The 26,256-nt window shown below is 44.2% G+C and overlaps 1 protein-coding gene across 1 annotated transcript in view; it reads left to right on the top strand.

Annotated features, from left to right (window-relative positions):
* The window catches only part of LOC119445275 (citron Rho-interacting kinase-like), a 102,784-nt gene that overhangs the window by 9,611 nt on the left and 66,917 nt on the right, over positions 1 to 26,256 (top strand). Inside the window, exons 4-11 of the mRNA XM_037709592.2 lie at positions 1,969 to 2,223; positions 5,044 to 5,208; positions 7,227 to 7,331; positions 12,025 to 12,101; positions 13,495 to 13,627; positions 14,796 to 15,023; positions 20,497 to 20,550; positions 22,763 to 22,834. Of these exons, the coding sequence (XP_037565520.2) occupies positions 1,969 to 2,223; positions 5,044 to 5,208; positions 7,227 to 7,331; positions 12,025 to 12,101; positions 13,495 to 13,627; positions 14,796 to 15,023; positions 20,497 to 20,550; positions 22,763 to 22,834 (1,089 nt within the window). The remainder of the gene's footprint in view (positions 1 to 1,968; positions 2,224 to 5,043; positions 5,209 to 7,226; positions 7,332 to 12,024; positions 12,102 to 13,494; positions 13,628 to 14,795; positions 15,024 to 20,496; positions 20,551 to 22,762; positions 22,835 to 26,256) is intronic.

Below are 26,256 nucleotides of genomic sequence, written 5' to 3'. Positions count from 1 at the left end.
GTTCCATCTGCTGTATGCTGCAGGAAGCTACACCTCTCGTCCTCGGCATGCGTTACTATACATCGCCCATTGCTCGTTTAGGCTCGGACGGAACGATTGCTCTCCCAAAAATATACAGGGTGTTTCAGCGAACACTTTCAAAATTTATTTAAGGTTGCCTATGGCAGATAGCCCAATTCTAGTTAATGAGCTGGTCTACTCCAGGAGGCGGACATTACTTACACAAAAAATTGAAATGCATAATCGACTAATCAACAAAAATTCACTAATTAAGTTTTTAACTAGTTACCTGATGGCCCATATTGCAATTTACAAATTGTAGCCGTGGAGTTCGCAAGACGAATCCACTTGGAACGAATTCTCGGGATGACACCAGTTTTGAGATATTAATTCCCGAACTTTGCGGAGAAATGCATTGGCGTTCCAGTTAGTTGCTTAACAAAACGTCGCTTTATGCATTGAAGCACAAAATTAACTGGAACACCAATGCATTTTTACGCAAAGTTCGGGAATTATCTCGAAACTAGTGTCATCCTGAGAATTAATTCCAAGTGGATCCGGCTTGCGAACTCCACGGCTACAATTTGTAAATTGCAATATGGGCCATCAGGTAATTAGTTAAAAACTTCATTAGTGAATTTTTTTTAATTATTCAAATATGCATTTCAATTTCTTGTGCAAGTAATGTCCGCCTCTTTGAGTAGACCAGCTCATCAACAAGAATTGTGCTATCTGCCACAGGCAACCTTTAAGAATTTTTGAAAGTGTTTGCTGAAACACCCTGTATATTGCTTCATGCCAACAAACAAGATTCCTAACAGGTGGGAGGAATGGACTACTCTCCCACGAACATTCGAAAAAGTATGGTGGATGGTTCTGGTGCAGCACGTCAAAAATGTGCTGGGTCAGGAGCCTTGAGTCTGGCAAAGAGGCCTGGATGAGGGTCTTAGTTTCTTTATAGCTAATAAGTGTTATTTCCTCATCCTCTTTTGCTGCTCAAGTTTACTGAATGCAGACAGCATGCATGGTGACTACAGTGTAGACAATGTAGGCAATGTGCACTCACTTGGGGCAGTGGGAAAGGGTTGATCAGGGTGAAGGTGCACCAAGCCATGGCACTGGCTAGTTGGCTGTGTGACAATGACACCGATGCTGCGCAACAACTGTGAAGGAAGGCCTGAGCAGACTTCAAAAAAAAAAAAAAAAAGCCATGCAGAAGCTATCTGAGAATTATTGTGAAGGTCAAGCGATAGCTTCCCCCTAAATTTGCTGAGGGAAGCAGCTGGGGTACTTATTGGCTTGCTATATTGATTAATGCGATGAGGCATGTTGGTGCTGTGACGTGTGGACATGTCGGAGTGCTCTCAGCAGGTAGTCTTCAGTGTCACCACGCGACATGATGAAGGACATCATGATGCGTTAATTTTCCCTTAACATATGGTTATACGATCAGATATGCTGTGGCAAGCGTCTTGGGAAGTGTTACACATGCTGCAAATTGGTCTTTTTTTTTTTTTTTTTGATCCTGCATTCACATGCCAGTGCTACAGCAGAGCTCATCATGTTCAACAGACACGTGACTGCTGTGTCTGGTATGCACGTAGTGCCAGTTTTTCACTACCCTAATCGGGCTGCAGGTATTCAGGACAGCGTATATAAATAAATCTGGAACATGACACCAATGGCTGTGAGTGTGGCTGGAGTGTCCATAGTATTGCTATTGCAATAAAAACTGGATTTACAATCGTAGCAATGGCCCTGTGTACAGTCTTCCCTCTGCAGTTAGTCATTCAGATGGGCTAAAAAGATAGCTTGCTTAGAGAACTTTTGCAGAAGTGAACCTCCCTCTGGTGTACTGGAAATTCACTGTGGCCATTGTCACAGACTCCGCAGTTCTTTGCTGTTGCTTACAAGCTGCATGCCCACAAGACACCAGAGAGTGTGAATTTGTTGTGCACATTTGTGCAGGCGGTGTCCAAGCAGCGGCAGGCTGAAGAAGCCCTGTCAGTGTGCCGTGATGACTGCTCCCGACACCAGGCTACAGTGGGCACACTTGAGAAGGAGGTGGCCTTCCTCAAGGGGCAGGTGTCTGCATCCATGGACAAGAAAGCTGCTACTAACACTACTGCCGCCACCTGTGCTCGGTGCACCGCATTGGTGACTGAAGTCAAGCGCCTCAGTGAGGAGAAGGCCAAGTTACACCGCGAGGTGACCGAACTGCGGGTGAGAGCTTGAGCCAGTGGGGTAGTGAGCACTCGCATTTTGCATGCCTAGAGACAGATTTGCCACAATATTCAGGGCTGAGCAGTTGCACCTGATGAATTATGCAATATTGATGAGATGTTGGATAATGGTAGTACTCAGTCTTCTAGATTGCTCTGCTATATAGATAGAGGACTCGTGAACTATAACCGGACTGTTTGTTTGCAACCTTTTTTCTACCCAATGCTTTCTATTTTCAAAAGCTGGCTGTTCATAGTGTCACAAGGTCTGACCATCTCATGTGATAAGTGGAGGCATGCATTGTGCTAATTATAACTGTTGCAGTCTGAGCATACTTCTGGTGCCTAAGCTACAGCATGCATTTTGGCATCCTGTGTGCACTCCATAGTGAGCACCATGTAGCGCAATAGAATGTGAACCTGCTTGGTTGACATGGAAACCATAGCAACATGACGGTGGTGGGACTTGCTGTTTCTTCAATCTGAAGTTTCTAGCATGCAACAGATTTCAAAGCATAAAAGACATCTGCAGTGATATCCCGCCATGTCATAATATGAAGCTTCTTTGTTGAAAATGTAATCTTTCATTCCTTTTTCATTGTTGTCACTTGTATAAACAGCACTTTAAAGGGGCCCTGAAACACTTTTTATAGAGTGACGCCAGTTGTGGCATCCGATGTTGCACCGGTGCAGGCACCAGTGCGCATCCCGCACCATGCTGTTTTTGCTGTAGATGCTGTACGCCTCCTCCTGGAGGCGTGCCTTGAAAGCATGTGACCATGGTTTGACCTTCTTTGTAGCTTCCAAAATTCATGCGCAGTGGTCGCTCGCTCATATCGAAGGCTGTATCATGGTCGCAGTTGGACTGAAGCAGGGCGCACACTGCCGTTCGCCCAGTTTGGTCGCGCTTCCGTGCTTTGGCACTTAGCGTGTGCCCTCTTTTTACCGTGACAGGATTCGAAGCGTTCGTTGTAACAGTACAGCTATCTAAAAAATGTTCGTTATATCTGGAAGCAGTTTCAATAGACAGACAGGGTTGGAAAATCATAAATGCAATAAAATATGCTCGTTATAACCAATAGATTGTTATACCTGGGATCATTATGAGTAGGTTCGACTGTAGTTTGTAGATCACTTTTGTGAGATTTTGCTTAGGCGCTTTGTGAAATCGCGCCTAAGAGATCGCAAAAGCGATCGCTTGAGTAGGCCTGCTTGCTGCGATCACATCAGCCACCGGCGACATTTATGAGTTGCCGTTTTGTCATCATTTGACAAGACTCGAAAAAGCATGATATTGGGTACGTCTTATACGCATAAAATTTCGTGCCGATATGTTTGAATTCGATTTCAGAAAGTTTGTTTCGGCTGATGTTGCTTCTCTTCTGCCCCTGTGCTGAAAGAGCTGGGGCTGTGGTTGGCTCATGAAAATGCACGCCGCCTGTGACCAGCGAAAAGTTTCACACGAAAAATAGTATTGGTTGATCATGAGAGCAATAAGCTAATGTATGTGTGGCTATTACTCAACCAGTGCATTCCTTTAACATCAACTGCCTATACTAGTTATAACACATCGGTTTTGAGTTGCCACCCAAGCATACGACGGAAAGACAGAGCGAACACGGGCTTGTTGCAACGCCTTCGCTAACTGCAGAAAAGGAGATTTCATTGCATATACGTGAGAGATGTGAAAAGGGATACCACCAGAAAAAGATGGACTGAAAAGGCACAGCAGTGTGTGGGAATGAGTGTCTACAACATCGCAGACTACAACTTGCGCAGGATCAAGAGGGCGGTGCGCTGTTCATGGCCAGGGAGACTGCTTTACAAGACACACACACACAAAAAAAAGCTTCAAATGGTTCGCCGCCACTCGTATCGCACTGTCTTGCAATGCGGAACGTTGCATTAGAACCTTAGAAGGTAATGCTAGAAGCAATGCAATCTGAAGGTGACCATAGTCAGTTGTCTGAGCGAGCTAAAAGTCCTCAAGCATCCGCGTTGCAATCCGTCAAGTCCCCACAAAGATGGCGGTGAGTGCACATGGGCTCTTTTTGTCGTCTTCTAGCTGCTAGCCATAGAACTTCCAGAGAGCAGCCAGACCAAAATCGTCCTGGCACGGGTAGCCAGAACTGTCCAGACCGAGTAAAATGAATGCGCGGTGGGCGGAGCAACCCGAGAAAAATCAAGGTGCTCTGGCTTGCTCAGGCAGCCCGCAGGTAGCCAGAAGTGGAAAAATCGAAGAGGCCCATTATTGAATTTTGAAACGCAGATTCTCACTTACCTCAGCCCAGGCCCGTAGCCAGGCATTATTTTCAAGGGGGGGGGGGGGGGGTCTGAAGGCCTTGACTATTTGAGGAAAGCACCTATGTTTAAGTAATTATTTTCAGTAAAGATCAAAATGTCGGAGGGGGGGGGGGGAGGCGCGGTTTTTGGCGCCATTTTAAATGGCTTCGAGCGCTCCTGCGCGCTCGCACAATGTGCGTTAATTTTTAATTATGAAATCATAAAATCGCATTTTTGGTCGACTTACCCTACCATACCCATTTTAATTCGTAATGTGTGCTAGCATGAGTTGACCTAGATGAATCATACGTGATGTTAATGCCGAGGTATTTGAACGTTTCCAAAGAAAGGATGTCTGAGCCATTGATGATGTACTTGTGCGACTAATTTCATGGTAAGAGACGTATTTAAAAAAATATTTTACAACGGTAACTTACTGGTACAGCTCGACTTTTTTTTTTTTTTTGCTTTAGTGTCCCTGCTGGAAAATCCCATGTGAATTGTTATACTTCCCTCACTCCTTGCATTTTGATTTCAGTCCCAGCACCAGCGGCTCCTGGTGGCCTGGGAGTCCCAACGGAAGCAGGACAGCCAGCTGCAGAGAGATGCCAACGGTCTGCACTCAGTTGTGACGCGTCTCGAAGGTGTCGTCAGCACTGTCGAAGCCTCCTGCACAGAGAGTGCAACTGCTGCACCACAGCAGGTGCGCCCTGTTTGACGTTTCCTTGTGAAAAAAGTTTGTCACTTTCTTTCGTCCTCTTTCCTTGTTTTCCTTCAGCCTTAAAGGGACACTAAAGGGAAATATTTAGTCGGGCTAGATTGAAACGTTAGGCTTCTTTAATAGCTAATTGGTCATTCGTGATGAAAACGGAGCTTTCGTAAGGTAGAAAATGACGAAAATGGAAATATCAGAGTGACGCCACCTGTTGTGGACTATGGTAGTGCCTCTCGTATGTGATATCTGCACTCCTGATTCACCGAGAGCGCATCGCTTTCTCTGTTTACAACCGCCGAGGCGCCAACCTCCCTCGCTCGCTTGCACCGGCTGTGAAGGCTTAAGGGACCACATCCGGTATCCTGAACCTGAGAGAAGTCACCGAGTGACTCACGCAAGCAGAACACTTGCAGCCGCCAAGCAGCAAGCTTCGTATATAGAGCTAAATAAAGAGTTTCAAGAAGACATAACAGCGACATAGAAAGAGGTCACATGGAGATGATTTCAACTCCTCCGTCCTGGCGTGGTTGGTTCAAATTGAAGTGCAGCAGTGGGACTTGTGGGAAAGCGATATATGAGTGAGTGACCAGTGGGAAAGGGATACGTTGGCATACAGAAAACGATGATGTACTTCTAGATGAATAGTCTATCAACCTAGCTTGACCTAATATTTTCCTTTAGTGTCCTTTTTAAGATGGTACAGTGAACTTCTGTTAATTTGACCCTGACGGGGCCGACGAAAATGATAGAATTATTGTATGCCTCGAATTAAACAAGATGCATAAAGAATGCCAAAACACACCACTGACTAACTTTACCTTGCCTCCGAATCAAACACTCGCCCACTTGCTGTGTGTCCAAAGTAGCAAACTAACATAGAAATGACATTGAAGCTCCTAAACAGAGTAGCAATCTAACATGCACTTGATTTTTTAGCAATAAAGATGGGCAAAGGTCTAATATGTGTGGCACAATAGCGGTTAGTTCTTTAAAGTCAGTTTCGCCCCAATACTCCCGTGCTATGCGGTAAAGCATACAAACGGTATGAAGGCGGTTTTTATTTCATATCTGGTAGCATTGTGCAAGCAATTTTTGGCCCAATTTTCCTGAAAGAAAGAAAAAAAAATAGGGTGGGGGGGAAGAAGCACATTAGAGTCTAGTAAATACTGTAATCAAACATGAGCTTCGATTATTGCTTGAAAATCCTCCGGGGTATGCCGATAACAGGTGTTTTCAAAGGAATATATATATTTTTTTAACATATATATAACGCATTCACTGTCCCTCCCAAGCTATGTTGAGACAGACGCTGCCACTAAAGGGGTTGCTATTGGGGTCGCCATAGGGATCAGGTGCATGCGTGCTGAATGATCAAGTTCAAATTATCTGTCGAAGGCCAATTTTAGGATTGAAATAATTAAAGCTTGGGCCCATAGAAATACATAGGCGACGGCCAGGATCTTCAGTTGGGATCGTATTGACTGAACAATCAAGTTAACCTGAGTCAAATTAACGGAAGTCTACTGTACTGCACATGTATTATATAGGCTAAGGTTATTCTTGAAGTTAACTCTGAAATACAGTTGCAAAATTTACAAAACAAAAGGCACTTTTTCTAACTTCCTGTTGCAAGAACTCGCTGTGGTGGCATAGTGGCTTTGGTGTTGTGTAGCTAAGCCCAAGGGCGCGGTATCAAATCCCGGTTCAGAGGGCCGCATTTTGATGGGGGTGAAATGGCAGAAACGCCCGTGCACAGTGCATTGGGTGCATTCTAAAGAAACCCAGGTGGTCAAAATTCATCCCAAGTCTCCCCACTACGGCGTGCCTCATAATCAAATCATGGTTTGGCACTAAATATCACATAATTTTTTTTTTGTTTCAAGAAGAATTGGAAATATGATTGAAGGTCTTACAACACAAAGGCACCTTTTCTTTTTTCATAGTTTTTTTTTCTCTTTTTTTTTATTCAATTGTTTGTTTCTCTCATGTAGTACATGCACTTCCAGATTCTTGTCAAGCAAGCAGAAGAGCTCGAAGCTTTACGCAAGAAGACCTGCACATTGGAAGAAGCCAATGCCCGCTACATTCAAGAGATTGAGCAGTTAAATGCTGTAAGTTTGGCTTCCTGAGTGATACTGTGATTCATTTTTATTGTTCAACTTGTGACGAAATCAAGTTCAAATTTGAGTTGCAGCCTGGCACTTCACTCGCCTTCCTGCAGTTTTGGCTACTAGTCCAAACACGAAGCAGATACAAAGCATTCTCAAATAGGCTAAAGCTCTAACTTTGGCCACGAAGGCAACTTACTGCTTGGATTAGCCCATGTTAAGCACGTCAAATAGGTGTAATTTTGCAATAGTAAAGGTACTTCCACACTCCCACAACTCCCAAGATGTAATTAGTGATCATACAACACTCATGAAATGTATTGCTAATTCTAAGGGTACAGAGCTTGTGAAGAGAAGGCATAGAGGATTTGGATGTGCAGGTCCTCCACCAGCATCACCTCACTCGCATTTATCAAAGCAGGGAAGTCTTCATGGGAGTGGGGGTCATCCACTTTTTCCTGTCAGAATGTGTTTTGGCAGCATCGAATTTTTTCATGATAGCCTCCATGTCGCTCTTTCTCTATGAACTAACATGACCTTTTTGCTTAAGTCGGTGCTTTTTGTTGTATGAAGGTATGAAACTATGATATATAATTTGGGACTAGAGGGTTCAGATGTCTTAAAGGAGTTTTAGTAATATTCTTTAAGTTTTGTAGGTGGATAGCGAACTTTTATGAATTCCTTAGTATGTAATAATCTGAGAGTAAAGTATTTCTTTTTTTTTTTACTTACCATTTTTCTTATTCTATATCAGGTGCCAAATCATTTGCAAGTTTAGTTTAGTTAGCAACAATGCTTGCGTTGTAGTGCACGTTAAAGAACCCCAGGTAGTCAGAATTAATCCAGAGCCCTGCACTACGGCGTGCCTCATAACTGGTTTTGACACGCAAAACCCCAGAAAGAAGAAGTTAGCAACAAGTTATAAAGTTTAATCTTGTGACCTCGTGCAGGAAGAATGTCAAGCTCTGAGAACGTCACTCATAAGCTCTCAGACAATGACACCAAAGAACGCACTGGGGAAATTATTTGTAGTTTTAATTGAAGTGAACGAATGATAAATGAATGGAAATGAAAGTGCACAAAAAGACAACTGGCCTCAACTGGGATGCGAACCCACGTCTTTGCATGATGCGTGCGATGCCCTTACCAATTGAGCTACGGCAGCGCTGTTTTCCCGTCCACTTTTCGGGTGTCCTTAACTAACCCTGCGAGTGTTAGCCAGTGGCACCACTCATGGTGGGCGCTGGCTAGCACTCCCAGGGTTAGTTCCTTGGCGTCATTAGACATTTATAATATAGTGTACGCAAACTATAGCATACGCCATAGGCTATAGTACAGCGTACGCTAAGCAGCGCACATTTATTAAAGTTTGTAGTTGGCCTGCGAGATCTTCCAATCTCAGAGGCCATGTGCTGTCGTCGCGCCTATCTCCCAACTTCACCGATAGGTGGCACTCGAAGGTTTCCCTCGTTAGGCCTCGTCTCGTTCGAAACGAGAAGCGATCTCGAATACTCCACAAGGTTATCCATAATACAATGTCGTCAAAGTGGCCTGAGACTGAGCAAAAGCCGTTTACACAGTCATTTGCTACGAAAGAAGTGAATTCTACAAAAGCAACGCCAAATTCAATTCGAAGCAGGCAGCGGGGACCGCCGCCATGTTTTACGTAAACTACGTAAACCACGCAAAGGCGGTAACGTTAAATCTGAGAAACAACGTACGTACGCTATACGCTATGGGTCGTTTAGCGTTCTGCGCATGCGCAGTGATGACCCGCTAAATTATAGCGTACGCAATGGTATAGCGTACGTTAAACTAAAACTGTCTATTGTCTCTTGTCTTGTGATTTGTACTAGGAGTGTGCGAATACGGAATAGTAGATTTCGAATCGAGTATCGAAATAAATATCAAATATAATGTTTCCCAAAATTTAATGCTTAAAATTTGGACTAGAAAATATGGTGCTACACATGCTCGGGAATCTCCTAGCATTGCGTAACGAATATTGCGTAACTTAGGTTCATAGAAATCGAGATATACGGTACAGTCTGTTCTTATTAAAGGGAACACCAAATTAGTATGCCAGCTCAGCTCTAGCATATGAAGGTCTGGAAAATACTTATTTGTAGAATTTGTTGAATAGAATGAAGTGCTTCTTCTTTTTCCTCTGAAACTAATGAATTGACGGCATTCTGTTGTACTGAATGCCAATGATGTTCTCAGTTTAATAGTGGGGCTGTGTTTCGTGGCATTCATTTATTCATTACATACCAAGCTTTGCTTTCCAGTTTTTCTCCAAAATACAGAAGGGTTATCCCAAATTTACAGTAGGTGGGTAATCTTAAGGCCAATCTGCGTGACAGACGAAAGGGCTGCACATCACGTGACTAAATTACTGCTCCCTACGTAGCTGGCCTCAACGTATAAGGAGCAGGAGCTGTCTGCGACATTTAATTCAAGAGTTTTACAGTGTCCGGTATAGCGGTAAACGCAAGCGGCCTGGGCGGACACCGGATGAGTGGACACTCTGAAGCTCTGTACTGTCAGGTTCGGCGTGATTTGCCACCTGTCCAACATTTTAAAATCTGGAGGGTCATGGCGCGTGATCCTCTAGATTTCACGTGATTTTCACGTGAACCCTTGTTCGTGATTTCACGTGATTTTCCAGATTTCGCGGCACGTGAATAGAACTGCGTCAATTCGGCACCAAACTTTAGTGGCCGACGCTCGATGAAGCTGCGCCAATTTGACCTAATAGCCTAGGCATTGTGGCCGTATGGGCCGCAAGCCGTTGCGGAATGTTTGCCGCTAATATGTTCGTACGGATTGCTCATCGGTGATCGGTCCCGAGATCACGCATTCGGTTTCTCTTGACAGCGCTTGAAGTGACGTGAAGTTCGTTGCCAATTATCCAACATGATCTACGTGCCTATCGGCAACTAATCGGCCCGATCTTTGCACATACTTTCGCACTTTACAAACTACGCACTGCTTTTGTTGCCATTCCCTTTGTCTGCGTCGCGCTAGCGTTTCGATTGGTCCTGTCGACCCAGACGAACTTTGTACCAACAGTGGTGGACTCAGCCAACTAGGCGCCTTTTTGTGAATTGCGGCGTTCAGGTGCTGTGAGTGCAATCCCAGTATCGGGCTGACATCGGGGAGCACTCGAAGTGACAGAGTACGCTAGCGCATCAGCCGAGGTGGCCCGTCCGCGGCATGCTCGGCACTCCTTTGGTGGCGAAGACGAAGTGAAATGCACGCTTGAGCAGCATCGAGCACGAGGGGGTACTGTGGTACCCTCGGGGTACATGTGGCACTGTGCAATTTTCAAAAACTCAAATAGATATTCGATTTGCAAATCAAATTATTTGAACGTTCACTATTCGATTCGATTTGGTGATAGTCGAGTATTCACACACCCCTAATTGTGACTAATAAAAATCAGGTCGTTTCCCTTCTCGCTTGAGCTCTAAGAATGTCATCCATTAAAAGTGACGTTAACTTTGCTTCATGACAGTCTTGTAAGATGATTGAATTTATTGCCTGCAACTTGCAAGTCTCACTCCGTCTTGCGGAAATTTATTTGCACTACATTTCTAAGCGCTATGATCTTTGGTGCATGTTTTTGTGTGATTATTTTATTGGACTGTTCTTTCTCATCTTCTTCTCTCTTAAGTGGCCTTCTAGGTAAAAGGTTCCAGTGCAGAAATGATGTGCGCACACAAGCACACACAAACAAAATCTGAAAAAAATATAAAACATACATGTAAAGCTTTATTGATGCTAACAACAATATTTGGACTATTAAGCTCCTTTGTATGACTGAGTGCTCCCATGTTGCTTTTACCTCTGTGTAGGAAGTCCAGGAGCTGACCAAGAAACCTGAAATCTCGGCTCCTGCAAATGCTGAAGTGAATGGTGTCAAGACAGCTACGTAAGTATTCTTGTGTTTGTGGGTTTAGAGAAGTTGAGACCATAGTTTCATTGGCATACGAAGCTGTTTTTTGCTTTTCTAGGCAACACAAAAACTTTTGCTAAACGCCTTCGCGGTAGTTGCCTGCTGATCGCCTGCAACCCCGCTTCACTCTCGCTGCCGTCAGTTCAGCCTGTGCGCTTGATCTCGCGCCAGATCTTTATGTATTTATTACGGGTACAAACATATAGCAAAATGGGTAAAATTAATTTTTTTCACCACTGCGTGGAGACTGAATCGTAGTTTATGCCGACAGATGGCAGCACCTGTCTGTCATTCTGCCCAGTTTCAGAAGCAGAGCTTGGTGTGTCTGATACTCGTGAGTCGCGCTCGCTAGCTGTTTTTTTACTATGCTTTGCCAACATTTTTTAAACACATACTGGTGCAACTCGCCCCACCTCGCCCTCAAAAGACTTTTGCTCTTTTCGCCTCCTCTTTTTCCCAATGCGCCGCTGACGCCTTCGTGAGAAGACGGTAGTTGCCTGCTGAGCAGCATCGCTTTTCAGCACAGCCGGGCTGCAATAATCCCCGCTATCACGCTCGCTGGCCGTTTACACCTTCCTCTGGGAAACGTGCGCGGCGTTGACCGACAGTCTCAGCGCTGGGCAGATCTTTAAGACGCACCACCTGCGTGGAGCGCCGATTAATACGGGTACGGAAAGTTAAACAAACATATGTGGCCGACCTTGGCCAAGGTCCCATGTTGCTTTTACCTCTGTGTAGGAAGTCCAGGAGCTGACCAAGAAACCTGAAATCTCAGCTCCTGCAAATGCTGAAGTGAATGGTGTCAAGACAGCTACGTAAGTATTCTTGTGTTTGTGGGTTTAGAGAAGTTGAGACCATAGTTTCATTGGCATACGAAGCTGTTTTTTGCTTTTCTAGGCAACACAAAAACTTTTGCTAAACGCCTTCGCGGTAGTTGCCTGCTGATCGCCTGCAACCCCGCTTCACGCTCGCTGCCGTCAGTTCAGCCTGTGCGCTTGATCTCGCGCCAGATCTTTATGTATTTATTACGGGTACAAACATATATCAAGGGCAAGCTTCCCGTGACGGCATGCTGTTCGACTCCCCTGCTGGCTAGGCATAACCGGCGCTGTCTCGTTAGGATTCGGCGGCGAAGGTTGCAGTTTGGTGCAGTCAATGAAATGCTTCGCAGTGGCTGTGTGGCATTTGGAAAGTTGAGGAACCACCTCGCCAATGAAAGTGAGGGCGCATCCTGGTTGTAGGCTTCTATTCCCAGACACATGCGGCTGCTTGGTCTACATGTTTTGCACATACACGGCCTTTGAAAAAAATTCTGTTTTGGTTATGATGCAGTACCGCTTGTAATGCAGAAATTCGCAACTTCGGCGACTTACGTTGTAAGCGGTCTATGATGTAGTCAAATACCGATAACATTTAATATAGCCTGCACTGGCTGTCCACTCAATGGCTACCTCAAGGCCAGGGTATCATTTAAGAAATTGTCGTTGTGAATAAGAGCGAAAAAATAGCTCGTGCATAAAAGAAAGAAAAATGGAGTGCGGCAATCAGCGGCGCATGGCATGGGAGTTCTTCGTCTGCCTGCTGGAATAAACGGCGGCGTAAGACGTGCTGCTCTCAGCTCTTCGGAGGTATTGCCCTTCAGCGTACTTAAAACCTGGTCTACCGGACAACGAGGTCCTAGTACTTCACAGCTGTGCAATGGCAGAAATTAAGCTTGCTGACTGTCAAGCAGGACCAGTTCATATTGGAAAATGGGAAGTGTGAACCACCACATATGGATGAGGGGATGTTGTGCATCCTGTATCCTTTCTTTCATCCCTGTTTGTTGTCTTGCCCTTCCCTTTTTCCAGGATAGCACAGCTTTTGAGTTTTGAAAGCATCTCATCTTACTCATGTTTGTCTTGGCAGCAACCAACTTGTGATAGCATTTGCCAGGTTTTTTTTTATTTTTAAAATTGATTTATTAAACAGACTGCGTGCAAATGCAATGCCTCGAAATGTTCCCGAGTTCTATAGCCTGCATCATTGTTGTTAGTACATTTTTTTTTTCATGCCATATTTTCTGAGGTATCAACCATTTTCTGTCAAAACCAAGTTTACAAAATTATTTTGCCAGCTTTTATCAGTGTCTTTCAGTTATAGCTGAAAGCAATAATCTATGCATTACACCATTGCAATGCATGCACTCAGACACACTGCATGACACAGGTCATCGCTGGAGACCGAGCGCCAAGCCCTGCTCGAGTCCAGCAAGGCCTTGGAGGCCCAGCTGGCAAAGACACGGGAATTCCTCTCCACGAGTCGCGCTCGCTGCGGGGAGTTGCAAATGCAGCTGCGCAAGGTAAGGCAGAGTCAGCTGGGCTGGCTTTTCATTGTTGCACCTTCTCTGCTTCAATTTTGAATAGAATGTTGAACCAACCGTCACTCACAAAATACGAATGCTTCTTGGACTAAGAGCCAAAAGCTAGCTTCAATGATCCTTTTACACTGGCTATGTCACCACTGTCACTACTCTTTTGCTTGAGTCCAGTAGCTAAAATTTCTTTGAGTTATCTATCGATTCAATTAGCTGTTGTGACATGTTAAACTCAGCATGTTTGTTTAGACACAATCTTAAAAACTCTTTCAGGTTTCTGCGAATGAACTTGTGCAATTTTAATTAAGGTTTATTGAGGGCAGTTGTGGCTTGCAGTTTGTATGTGGTCTTGTTGTCCCCTGTAGCTGCATTAAAAATTGTGTTGCAATTGCTTTGTTTGAGGAGTAAAGTGTTTGTGGTGAAAAAAACTATTCCAATAAAAAGCACATACACTCGGGATGGATAGGCAGCAGCAGTACTGTCACCGAAAAAAAGTATAAAGATCAATTGCGAAAGATGAGGAAAATAAAGATGGGCAGCATGGCATGGGCAGTTCTGTTCTAGAATCCTGCCATGCTGGTCCTCTTGTTCTGGCCCTCCACTGCGACCTCTCGGTTCTCAACAGGTGCGTTCAGATTCTTGAAGAACCACAGATGGTCACAATTCATCTCTGTGGTGTCCTCCACATCCCACAGTGCATCTTTAGAACATTAAACTGCAAAAAATTATTGTGTCTAGGCCACGAGGCTAGTGTTGGTGACTGTTCATTCAGTTGACCAAAGCCGTGCTACAGCTGCCTGTGCCTGGAAGATGCAGACCTGAAGCGATCAAAATTGGGCGAATACATGGGAATCCTCAGCCTGGAGCCAACGTTTGGACAATCGCACTGGTCATCATCAAGGCAAACATTGGCTCCAGGTTATGACTTTCTTTGTTTGTGTACGTTTGCGTACACTGACAGAGGCAAGTCTCCTTGTATAAACATTGGCTCCATGTTCTCTTATTTGCTCATTGTTAATCCTTAGGAAGACAAGCTCCTGGTGAAAACAGGGATCCTGGGGATGACGAAGTCCCCTCGTCGAAATGTTGGCTCTCGGCTGAGCCTTCCCTCACTCTAACCCCCCCCCCCGTCCTTCTTTCTTTTTGTCTGCAGAAAGAAGATGAGCTATCTGAGTGCCAGCTGGACAGCCGAATGGCCAAGCGGGAGGCCAAGCGGCTGGAGGAGAGCGAGCGGATGGCACGTGAGCACCGAGACAGTCTGCAGGAGGAGATGTCCGAGCTGCAGAAACAGGCCGAGGAACTGAGGGCACAGGTGACACAGCTGGAGCTCTCCCTGGCACTCGCCGAGAAGGAGGCCACTTCTGCTAAGCTGGCCCACGAGGTATTCTCACTTTTCCTCTGAGATGACGCACTTGATCATGGATAGAAGTGTCCTACAGGAAACAGGAGGCCCCAAGATGTAAAGAAACTGCAGTCAAACCTTGACATGACAAGCACAAATACACAGTCGACTTCTGTTAATTCGACCCTTATGGGACTGCCAAAATTGATCAAGTTATCCGGCCCTGACGGGACTGCCGAAATTGATCGAATTATCTGGTGAGTCGAATTAAACAAGATTCATAAAAAACTCCAAAACATACCGCTGATTCATTTGGCAGTATTTGCCCTATTCTAACATGCCCCCGAATCAATTGCACGGCCACCTTCTATGTGTCCAAACTAGAAAACTAACGTAGGAATGACATTAATCCTCCTAAACAAAGTAGAAATTTTACCACACTTGATTTTTTAGCTAAAAGAATTGCTGCACAATTTCGGCCGGTTTCCTAAACTCAGCTTCACCACACTTTTTTTTTATGTCAGCTCCGCCGCAATACATCTGGGTTATGCGGTAAAGCATATGGCCGTTGCGAAGGCAGTATTTGCAGGGTGCGTACAGGTCCTTGAAATCTTTGAAAACCCTTGAAATTGAAAAGTGCATTTTCAAGGCCCTTGAAAGTCCTGGAATTTTTTTCCTTCCTTGAAAATCCTTGAATTTCGTGAGCAATGCACTTGACATTGCGACCTCCTTTCTGTGGTAGATCGACGTCGATCTGAAAAACTCCACATTTCAGAAACAATATGCCGGCGCGAGCACACATGGTTCCGTTTTGCAGAACTGCGAAGAAAAAAAAGGCTTCGCTGCGTCAAACCGCGAACGGAGCGAGAGACCCGTGCCGCGCTTCCGTGCTTGCTCGGCTGGCAGTGTTTACGCTGCTTCTCTCACCCTATCGTTCGTTTCACTCCTCGCCCATTGGTCGACCTTGTCCCACTTGCACTCTTGCGTGCGAGATGAAGCTAAAGAGAGCCATAGTGGAGCAACTTAACCACTGATGCTCAGTGCCTTGGGATGGAGGTTTGTTATAATATTATTTATGATAATATAAGTACAATAACATTACCGTACTTTCCGGTCTATAATTCGCACCTTTGTATAAGACGCACCACCCTCAAAACGGCTGTTTTTTTTTAGAGTATATAAGTCGCATCGGTGTATAAGACGCACCTGTTCTTTCGGTAGTCGATTTGAAAAAGATTGTGATGTTTCGATCCGTGAACGTGGGTCACACGCAAGCGTATGGGTGCCATATATTTCCACTCCAGGCGCATTACTGCCGTCGTGGTTGCTGCGATGTTCCGTATAAAGTCCAAGGGCGATAACATCGTCCCCGTGCGCCATGTGTTGTATGTGCGAGTGAAAACGGGTGACGGTGAGCCGAATCGCGCAGAAGGGAGGAAAGCGGGAAGGCAGCCTGGGAGGGAGGGGGGGGGGGCTGCCTGTACTCTCGTAGCAACTGCGTAGTTTGCGCAGCAGCGCGCGTCGTATCTTATCTACAGATGTGACGACTTCAGGATAGATCGACTCGTGGTTGGCCTACCGCCGTTTGCGTTACTGCTCCATCGTTCTCGCACGGCGCTCGGGAACTTGATCACGAGAACCTGGCACCTCGATAGTGCGCACAGAACCCGTATCAATTAAGTCAACCAGCGCGCTTCGCGTGGCCATAACATCGGATCCGATTTTGACGGCAGTTTTTCCGGAAAAAAACATACATAGGTCGCACCGTTCTATAAGACGCACCGACGAAAAATTCAGAAAAAAAACTGCCTCTTATACACCGGAAAACACGGTATGCTGAATGTTTTGGAAATATTTGATGAGCCAACCCAGGTAATACTGCAGAAGCCTGAGCAGCTGTTGTGAGTGCTCGTTGTGTTAACTTTTATAATGCGGACTTAAAAGAAATGATCAAGACATGTTTTACAAAATTGGGATATACATCTATTTGATATAATATAATGGATGTGTAGCAAGACTACACTGAATGGTTTGAAAATGTTTGATAAACTTGCCCAGTTAATAGAAGTCAGAGTAGCTGTTGGGAGCATTCATTGTGTGTTTTTTTTTTGGTATTGTTGTGAACTTGCAAAGTGATCCAGGCTAGACATTATTAACATCATTGGGATATACAGTTATTTCTTTTGTACAGGGTTCATTAGAGCTCCTAGCACCTTCACTAATTGTAAAGGGTTTATTAGAGTTCAGAGCGGCAACAGTCAAACGAGACACGGCTTTTTCAAGCACGAGCGCCGTTGCCGAGCAAAAACACTGGACCATCTATAGCGTCTCTCTTCGCTAGACTTTTTATTTTAGTGCAATAACCCTATGCTGAATGTTCTGAATATTTTTGGTGAACTTTACCCAGCCTGTACTGGAGAAATCTCAGCCGCTGTTGTAAGCGTTCATTTTGTGTTGTGATCTTGAGAAGTTATCAAGGCTAGACATTTTTATTATAATTGCGATATACAGTTATTTATTGTTTCGTGTGCGATTGCACCGTGCTGCCAATTTTCGCTCCAATTTCGGTCCAACAAAACCATAGTCATACATTGTGAGCTATGGTTATTGCTTGAAGATCTTCCTAGGGTGGACTGGAAATAGGCGTTTTCGACAAGAGATGACGTGTGTTTAACACATTCATTGTCTCATAAGCTCCGCCGAGATGGACGTTGCCACTACAGGAGTCGCTATCAGGGTCCCAGGGGTCAGGTGCATGCGTGCTGACTGGTCAAGTTCGAATTATCTGGAGAAGGCCTTATTTAGGATTGAAATAATGAAAGTTTGGGCTGGGGGGGCTGGCACCTTCGGCTGGGATCAAATTAATTGGAATTGAATTAACGAAAGGATGCTGTATAACAAATTATTGGATATCACGAAGTAAAATATGTGCTCATAACGAATATCAATTATAGCGAAGGTATTTATGTGTCTGTTATGCTTGAAGCGCAGTGTCTGAGGTTTCCTCAAGCTAGTGATTACTTTTAAAAATCTTGCACTGTGTTACCGCTACTGCTGGCACCCAAGTTAAGTATATATGGAATATCAAAAGAAATAATAAATGTCGTCATAATGTGTAACCGTTACATCAGCAACAAGTAAATGGAAACTTTTGCTGAACAGGCTAAAAGCGGGGATTTCATGACTTGCCCACTGTGGAATGACTGCACTATTGTTGCGCTCTTGCTTGGAAACCATGCCATTCAGTGGCTGTAGTTTCAGTGCTTCAGCTGGTTTGTTCACGTTTTTTATGCAAAGAAGTGGAAGATGAAATGCATGTATGATGCATTGAGAAGAAGGGTTACTGAAAAAGAAGATATTACACATGGGGGGTCCTTGCAGTGCCTGTGAATGGTAAGACGAATAAATTTCAAGCAACATAGTGTGTTTCATTCACTTGAAATGAACAGATGCATGTTATTGACCCTTTTCGTGGCAATCCCGTGGGCGCTGCCATGTTTGATCACGTGGTGATGCGTCCATTGCTTGCTTCAACTGCCTCCATTGCCTCCATGTTTACAATGGTTGTGTATGACGCCAATGCGGCTTAGCAAGCCTCTGTTTCGGGAGATATCGTAGACGGTGTCTGGGTGGACGACAAGAAGCTTTGGCCACAGCTTCAGGGAACATCCAAAAGCACTTTCAGAGCTTATTAAGGTACATCCAAACGGCGCGAGCAGTGTATATGGGGCTTGCTCTAAAAGCGGGGCTTGGAAATATGTATTTCAAGCTATCCAAATTTTCCGCTCATAAATTAAATCAGGATTAGCATATTTTGCTCTTCGTTCTTTATTTGGCAGATGTTTGGAGCAAAGTCTTGTCATGTTTCTGACTCAGTTAAGTTCCTTGGTGTGGTCACTATCTGATTATTTTATGCCTAATCGCTCGCGGGTGTGCTCAGTTCCATTAGATTTCTTCTTGCTGCGCACAAGACTTGCAATGTAGCTGTTCTGTACATTATAATACTTTGTAGCAAAGGCGTATTATTGCTAGTAACTCGCTTACTCTTGCGGACTGTCACGAAACATTCTGCTTCGACCATTTGTGCACTATCGGTGTAGTATCGTCATTGATTATGCATATATGGTGCACATATGTGTGCACCCATTAAATTATTCTTGACACGTTGATGAAAGAGTGGGTGTAAGTTTCTGTGCCAGTAGGGGTAGATGTGGGTAGATACTGTGCGTGAAACCTACTTTGACAGGAAGCAGCATTACTTCCTTTATCATTGTTTTAACGAACAGTGCTCACTCTTGCCGACATACCGGGGCTGAAGCCCTTTCTTAGAAGGTTAGTGATACGACGCTGGTGGATGAGTGAATTTCTGTATCCTTGAGGAAAGCCGTACATCTCGAAGTGCCCGAAACACGTATGGACAGTTGCAGCAGTGGTCCGCGAACTTGGCCACACATATTCATTACATTCCTTAATATGCCAGTCACTATTTTGCAACCATCTACTGTACACGTCTTCAACCCACATGATTCAATCCAGCATGATTGAAGTACAGTGCGTTAGTGAAAACTCGGTTACATTTCCGACAGCTCATCGCACAGAAACAAGGAAGAAGCTATAATGGTTTCGTATTCGTGCATGGTCGCTGAGGCGACGTACGGCGCGCCGCCAAAAGTGCCATCTCGTTTCTCTAGAACAAACTGCTCCGCGAAAAGGGTCAATAATGTTGCCCAGCTTTAGCTGCAGAGTACTTGTATTATGATTACTGTATTATATGTCCACTGGGGTCAGTGATAAAGAGGTAGTAAGTGCGAATGAAAGATGGCTTAGCTTGTGAACAAAATTTGGAAAGTGGCATGCATTAGAAATTTAGCCTCTTCGTTCTGACCTAAGATATTGGCAAATTTTCATGTACTTGCATATGTGCTCATGCTGTATACATTTTTACGCAAACCATGTGAATGTACTACCTCAGCTGACGAACACAATGTACATGGAATGATGGCATGAGATGACCAGAGTGTGTGATAAAACATGTGTAGTCTTGTTTGTGGATCCGGGTATTTGGTATTGGCAGTGTCAATTGGGTTAGTTAGACAGTTATTTTTTTCTTTTGTCAGTCCAGCTTGCATACTCGATAATGCACATGTATGAATGGGCACTTCTTGTACAAAGCTCTGTATTGTTTTTGGTTAAGGACAGGTTTATCAGATGAACAGAAGCAGAAACTAGAACCAAGTGATATTAAAATATTTTTTGATCTCTCACTGAAGTGAAGCATGTCGTTTCCATCATCCCCTATACTATTTTCCGAGTGTTCTCTTATTTTTGTTTCCTTTGTTATGATGTTTTGCTCATTTATTCTCACACCTTGGTTGGGGCTCTAACCTCATGGGTTTGCCCCAGATGCCTTCATTTGCATATGTTTTTCTCTTTTAATTTTTTTTCTTTGGTTTTGTCTAACTCCTAAGTTTGGCGTGACCTTGTGTCCTCCTCTCTCCCCCTTCCCTTGCAGACAGAAAGGGCAAAGCTGGAAGAACGCATTCAGATGCTGAGAGACAGTTGTGTTGTAGGTAGCACTTCGTATCGATTCACCGCGCATGGCTTTAGCATGCTCTTAATTCTCATTGCTTACCCAGTGTTGTCTGTGCCTCTCTCTCCCACTTTTCTATCTTTTGCGTTATTCTTTTAAGCAGAGGGATTTTTGTGCTGTGGAGAGATAAGAGATTATCGCATGCATTATACTGTTTGACTGGAACTAAAGGTCAATGCGGTTCATCTGCTATCGCACTTATCCATAGTGTGATGTCTGTGCATAGCCAGTTGCTGAACATTCATAATTAGATGGACGATCAACATCGTAGTATTAATCCACTCCACTTGTTCACACTGGTGGACCTGGAAAGATGAGTGAATCCGTATTGTGATTCATATACACCCCATGGTTTTCATTTTGGCTTTATATTAGTGTAGCAGATTCATGAAATGGCAGTTTCGTTCACAGGGGACTGCCAGATCCCTCCTGTTGCAAGTGCACTCTGTAAACCACTTTACACAAATGTAAAATTGTGTACTTGTTTATAATGTTCTGCTCAAATTAACATTTTCAGCACTGTATAGTGTAGAAAGTCCCTCTCAGCTGCAGCTGTGGTTGTGGTACCCATTTAACGATCAAACAGTTGATGATAGAATGGGCACCAGAGCCGGCAGTTAGTAGCTATACAAGAATGATGGTAACCTCTGTGAGGTGGTTGGCTTGAAGGTGTAAGCCCTTTCGAGCATTATACAGTGCACGAACTCGTAAAAACGATTGACATCAAATAGAAAGGGCAGGCCCACCTCAACAAATGATAGCACTGGTGCTAGAAAAACATATGCAATTATATACTCCCCATTTCATACTTAGCCGACAATGTTGCAGAAGCTATGCTAGTAGTGCTGTCATAGAAGTTTCACTTCATGCATTTCGCAGTGCAGTTGTTTTATCTAGTATGCCTTCTACTAATTAACTACTTCATATATTACAACTACAGTTTTTGGTCATAAGGTTACCTCAAAGCACGTATATTTGTACACCTTTGTGTGTCCGCTAAGCTATGTACTGTGTTTTGGTTGGAAGAACAATCGGTCTGCTGGGATGGTCATTTGCCACTCTGTTTATACGGTGGTAAATATTTTAAGGTCTATGACATTCCGTGTAACAATCCGTGTAACAATTGCATCATATTTTGTGACACAAATATAAAAGAATGAGATTTAATGTTACGTCAACTTACATGATGCATACCTGGGTATTTCTTTCACACATGATGCACTGTTTTTTGATAGAGAGGCGAAAAGAATTGTAGTAGAGACCATCGAAGATTATTGTCAATGTCAGCGATAGCTTCCTTATGTGACCTGCTGCATAACCCCATGCACATCCGTGAATCAGAAAGCCTTATCAGCACATCTGCAGACACATGAAGTGGGAAGTGGCAATCTCACTGCCAACCACAATGGCAAATGATACTGCAACATAGTATATCTTGTAAATCCCAGCACCCCAGTTGAAACTCCGCCGCAACCGCCATTATCCCTAGTATCCTGGCTGCAACTTCGTTGCAATGGCTATCGATCAAGCAGCTGCGTACGACATGGAGGTGTCTGTTGTGGCTCAGGCGCTATTGATTTTATAAATACGAAGCTACATACGCCTTGTGCCACTGTGGCACATCCATTACAGGGCATTAGGCAAGAATGGGCACATACCTGTGCCACATACACATTGCCGAAGTTGTCTTTTTGGGAACATAACCAGTGGCAAATACTCAGTGACCTAAATTGTCTACTAGGCCAGACAGCAGCCAGCAGCAAGTTGTCTAGTCAGCCACATGCTCTGTGGCCCATCTTGTTTGCTGCACAAGAAAGTAGCCAGCACATATCTAGTAGCCCAAGTGGACTCTCCTCTCATAAGCAGCCAGAAACATACGAACCGTAGAGTGGGAGGAAGTGAGAAAAAAAGAAACTGTCTCTGTAATCTCTGTAAAACAAGAATTAATGTGTCGATCACAATCTCTGTGTCACTTACGAACTCTGCTGATCCTGTTCTGCTTATGCTGTACACATCTTATGGTTTTTCTATCTTATGCATTGTCTCAATCTCTTCTTGGCTGTGGTGCCTTTTCCTTGGTTGGACATTGGAAATCACTCGCTTCACGCTTCTACATTTTGCAAATGCTGTGTGCTCCTTTTATGACCTCTGTGGTGGTGTTACTGGGTTCCACTTTCCCACTTTGCAGTCGACAAAAGATCTGGAAGCCAAGTGCGTCTCAAAGGCTGATGAATGTCGGGAGCTGACTGTGAAGTGCAAGGTATGTAATGCAGTGTGCCCTGTCTTACAGAAAGTAGTCAAGTGCTAACATTGAAAAGTTGTTATTGTTAATCGTGTTCCCTGAAATGATCAGTTCTCACATAATTCCAATACCTTTGTGCCACAACTAGCTCTCTTAGTTGTCATTTTTCTTATACAGCTGCAGAATGGAATTGCACGCTCCCAATCTGTAGACATTTCTAAAGAGCCAAATATGCCATATTATGCCGTAATATGCCAATGCCGCTGTCGGCGCTGTGTTCAGTGGCGATTTAACGGTAAATACAAGAGAAATGAAAAAAAATACATTAGCATTACCTCGCACCTGTTTGAACTTGCGATCCGTGATTTAAACCGTGCTCACCACGTTGCAATGTCTTGTTCAGGAGCTTACTCGACCCGCGCCCTGCCTCTTTCAGGAGCGAAGTGCAATTGGTGGAGGTCCAGAGCAGACCACCGTCAGTTGCACTGTGTGTGTGCGCACGCGTGTGCACATATCCCGTGGTCTATCTCTGTCACGTGACCAGCTTCCCACATTTCACACACATACACTTTCTTCAACTTTGACACTCCTAATGCAGACGCATTAGAACACGGCACCGAACTTTAGAAAGCTTGACAGCGAACGTCAAAGCAAGAAGTCTAATGACCGCAAAACAACTAGTAGAACCTCATTCATACGTTTTGGAAAAGAATGCAAGAAAAAGCATGCTAACCAGGAAAACGTGATCTGAAATAACTAAAAAAAAATTGGACAGATCAACTGTTGTAGACATCTATGTAAGACGAAGTGTTGCGCGGATCATTGTGGCACAAGGCACGAGACACTGGCCCATGTGGGTAGAGCTGGTGGGGCTTCGGCAGCTCGGGATGCGTTTTGTTGTTTTCCTATTGCATAGTGTTTTAAGACGACGACGGAAAACTGAAATGAAATCGAGCTAGCTGGTGGGTAATGCCGAATGCAGCCTGAGCGAGCCGTGACCCTCACATTGTGCCGCCTGAAGCAAAGAACGGCGGCGCGTTTGGATTATCACCTACTAAAGCATACAGTATGCTTCCAACAGCACTACGGCCCACGCGCTGTCGAATAGATAGGTGAAGATGCTTATCGCAGTAGGGTTGGCAGTGATAGCTGTGAATGCGGCGTGCGACAACCCTGGCGATTTGCTGGTACCAGAATAAGAAGATGAGTGGACGCCGGCGTTTTGACGTGAGACGGCGGGCGAGTGTTGCAGTGAAAGCTGATGTGGCAGGTGGCTACTGTTCTCGATCACATGTACCTTGCGCCTTTTCTTGTTTACATAGGATCTAGTGGCCGAAAAACGTATCACACGTTTGCAGTCTGCAGCAGGGATTGGCGGTGCATTTTCTGTTATCGCCTATTAAAAGCATCACAGTACGCTTCCACCGACACCACGCGCTGTGAAACAGATAAGATGAAGATGCTTATCACAGTAGGGTTGGCGGTGATAGCTGTAAATGCGACGTGCAACGACCCGAGAGGTGATTTGCTGGTACTGGAATCAATCGACAGCGTACTGAACCAATCGACAGCATTTACCCTGTCAACATAACGATGCGCAGAGAGGCACCGGAAAGGCCAGGAAAGGGGCACAAAATTGTATTGTGAATTTGTGGCATCCCCACGCCATGTACAAGCTCTGCTGCGTTCGCCAAAGATGACCGTCAAGACATTATGTACACGACGCACATGTTTATTTGAACTTTGTAAAACAGTGTCGGAGGTTGTTTAGGGGCGGGGTTAAAAGCCATAATTTGATTCAATTTGTGCAATATATTTGTTTGCCTGGCATCTAATGGCCAACTTGATTGTCCAGTATAAAGGATTGTGACTTTGAACTGAGACAGGCTGGTTGATCCCTTCTCTGCTTTTGTACATGTTGAAAAGAGTACAAAGTGAGCTTTTCTGCACTGACGATGCTTTACTCGCTCATCTCTCTATGTCCTCACCCGACAACCCTCCTCTACGCCATCCTTCTTACGACTGTGAGCAGCTACTTTATGCCACAGCCTTGGTTTTGATGTTTTACTACTACATTTTTGTCTAGTAATGCTCTGCCTCCTGTCATGTTTTGCTTGATTGAACAGTGGAGGCACGGTTTTATTTCTCCATCTCGGAGACTTCCTTGAATTTTTCTTTTTTTCTTTTTTTCTTTCGTGTGCTTGACTGCTTTTACGCTGGTCATGCATGTGTGCATTTGCAGGTACGGTGCTTATCTATTGCGTGAAATTAAGTTTTTTTTTCTTTATTCAATTTTATTGTTACATATAATGTCAAAATGTAATTCATACAAACATAAAGGCAGTGTAAAGTCTCTAAATTGATATACAGTGTGCGAGATCTCCCCTTACATCAGGAAATTAATACTGTGGTGTGAACAACAGCTCTTAGTGTGAAAGGAACAAAAGCATTATGCATAGACAGATGCAATAACTGCAACATTGCAGTAAGAAACGACAGATTATGGTAAGCACTGATAATAGAGAAATACATGTATTTATGTATTCAACGAAAGTAAACATCAGGTCACTTGAAATGATTTGATGGAATCTTCCTTTATACCTACAGACAATGAATTCCTTTATGACACCATTTTGAAATTTTTGGTAAACTTGTGATCGGTGGTTGTACGCTTTGGTAGCGAGAAGCAACACATTTCTTTATAAGCGCACAGTTCCCTTGAAAGAAACATTGCATACTTATGATACAAATCCGAAGTAACGAGTGCAACAGTAACTTGATATACTGTCAAACTTGACAAATTAGTTTAGTCATTTTCATCACGCATTGTAGCTATGGAGTGGAATGCGAAGTTTCTCTCTGCGGGAAGGGGCTCTCAGTCGAAAGTGCACTTCATGCCGTCGTACTATCAATCCGAAGCACAGTCCTTTTGGATAGGTACCTAATTACTGGGAATGGGTGATAGCACAGGTCATGGAGATGTCATCGCTTGCTGCTATTTTTGTAGCTCTTTTATTAGCCATGTGGTTCGTACAGTGGTGTCTGGTAAGCCTCTTCTTGTGCCTGAAAAATACAGCGTGCATGCATCTATATTTTGGAAACCGTGTAGGTTAGCGTGTGCCGAACAGGAGATGCAGCTTGGAGTTTTGTACACTTTTTGTACCCTTATACACACAGAGTAGATTAGCTATACATTATAGATGTGCTGATTCAGTATGAAAATATACATGCATACAGTTTCTGAGTAGTTAACTGTGGTGCTCCCTGCCTTTCTATGCGGCTATGCTATATTGCCAGCATTCTGGTGTCTGCCTTGAAAAGCACTTTACGGAGCTGCACTATTTTTTATCGTATATATTTGTGTACTCAAATGGTGCCTTTTTCATTTTTGCTTTGGTTCTTGTGCATGTTCTTGAATATTCTTTATCGTTGATTGAAAC

The sequence above is a fragment of the Dermacentor silvarum genome, chromosome 3, assembly GCF_013339745.2.
Source record: "Dermacentor silvarum isolate Dsil-2018 chromosome 3, BIME_Dsil_1.4, whole genome shotgun sequence".
Lineage (NCBI taxonomy): Eukaryota > Metazoa > Arthropoda > Arachnida > Ixodida > Ixodidae > Dermacentor > Dermacentor silvarum.
The sequence above is the reverse complement of the archived record's forward strand: the minus strand, read 5'-3'. Positions and strand labels throughout refer to the sequence as shown.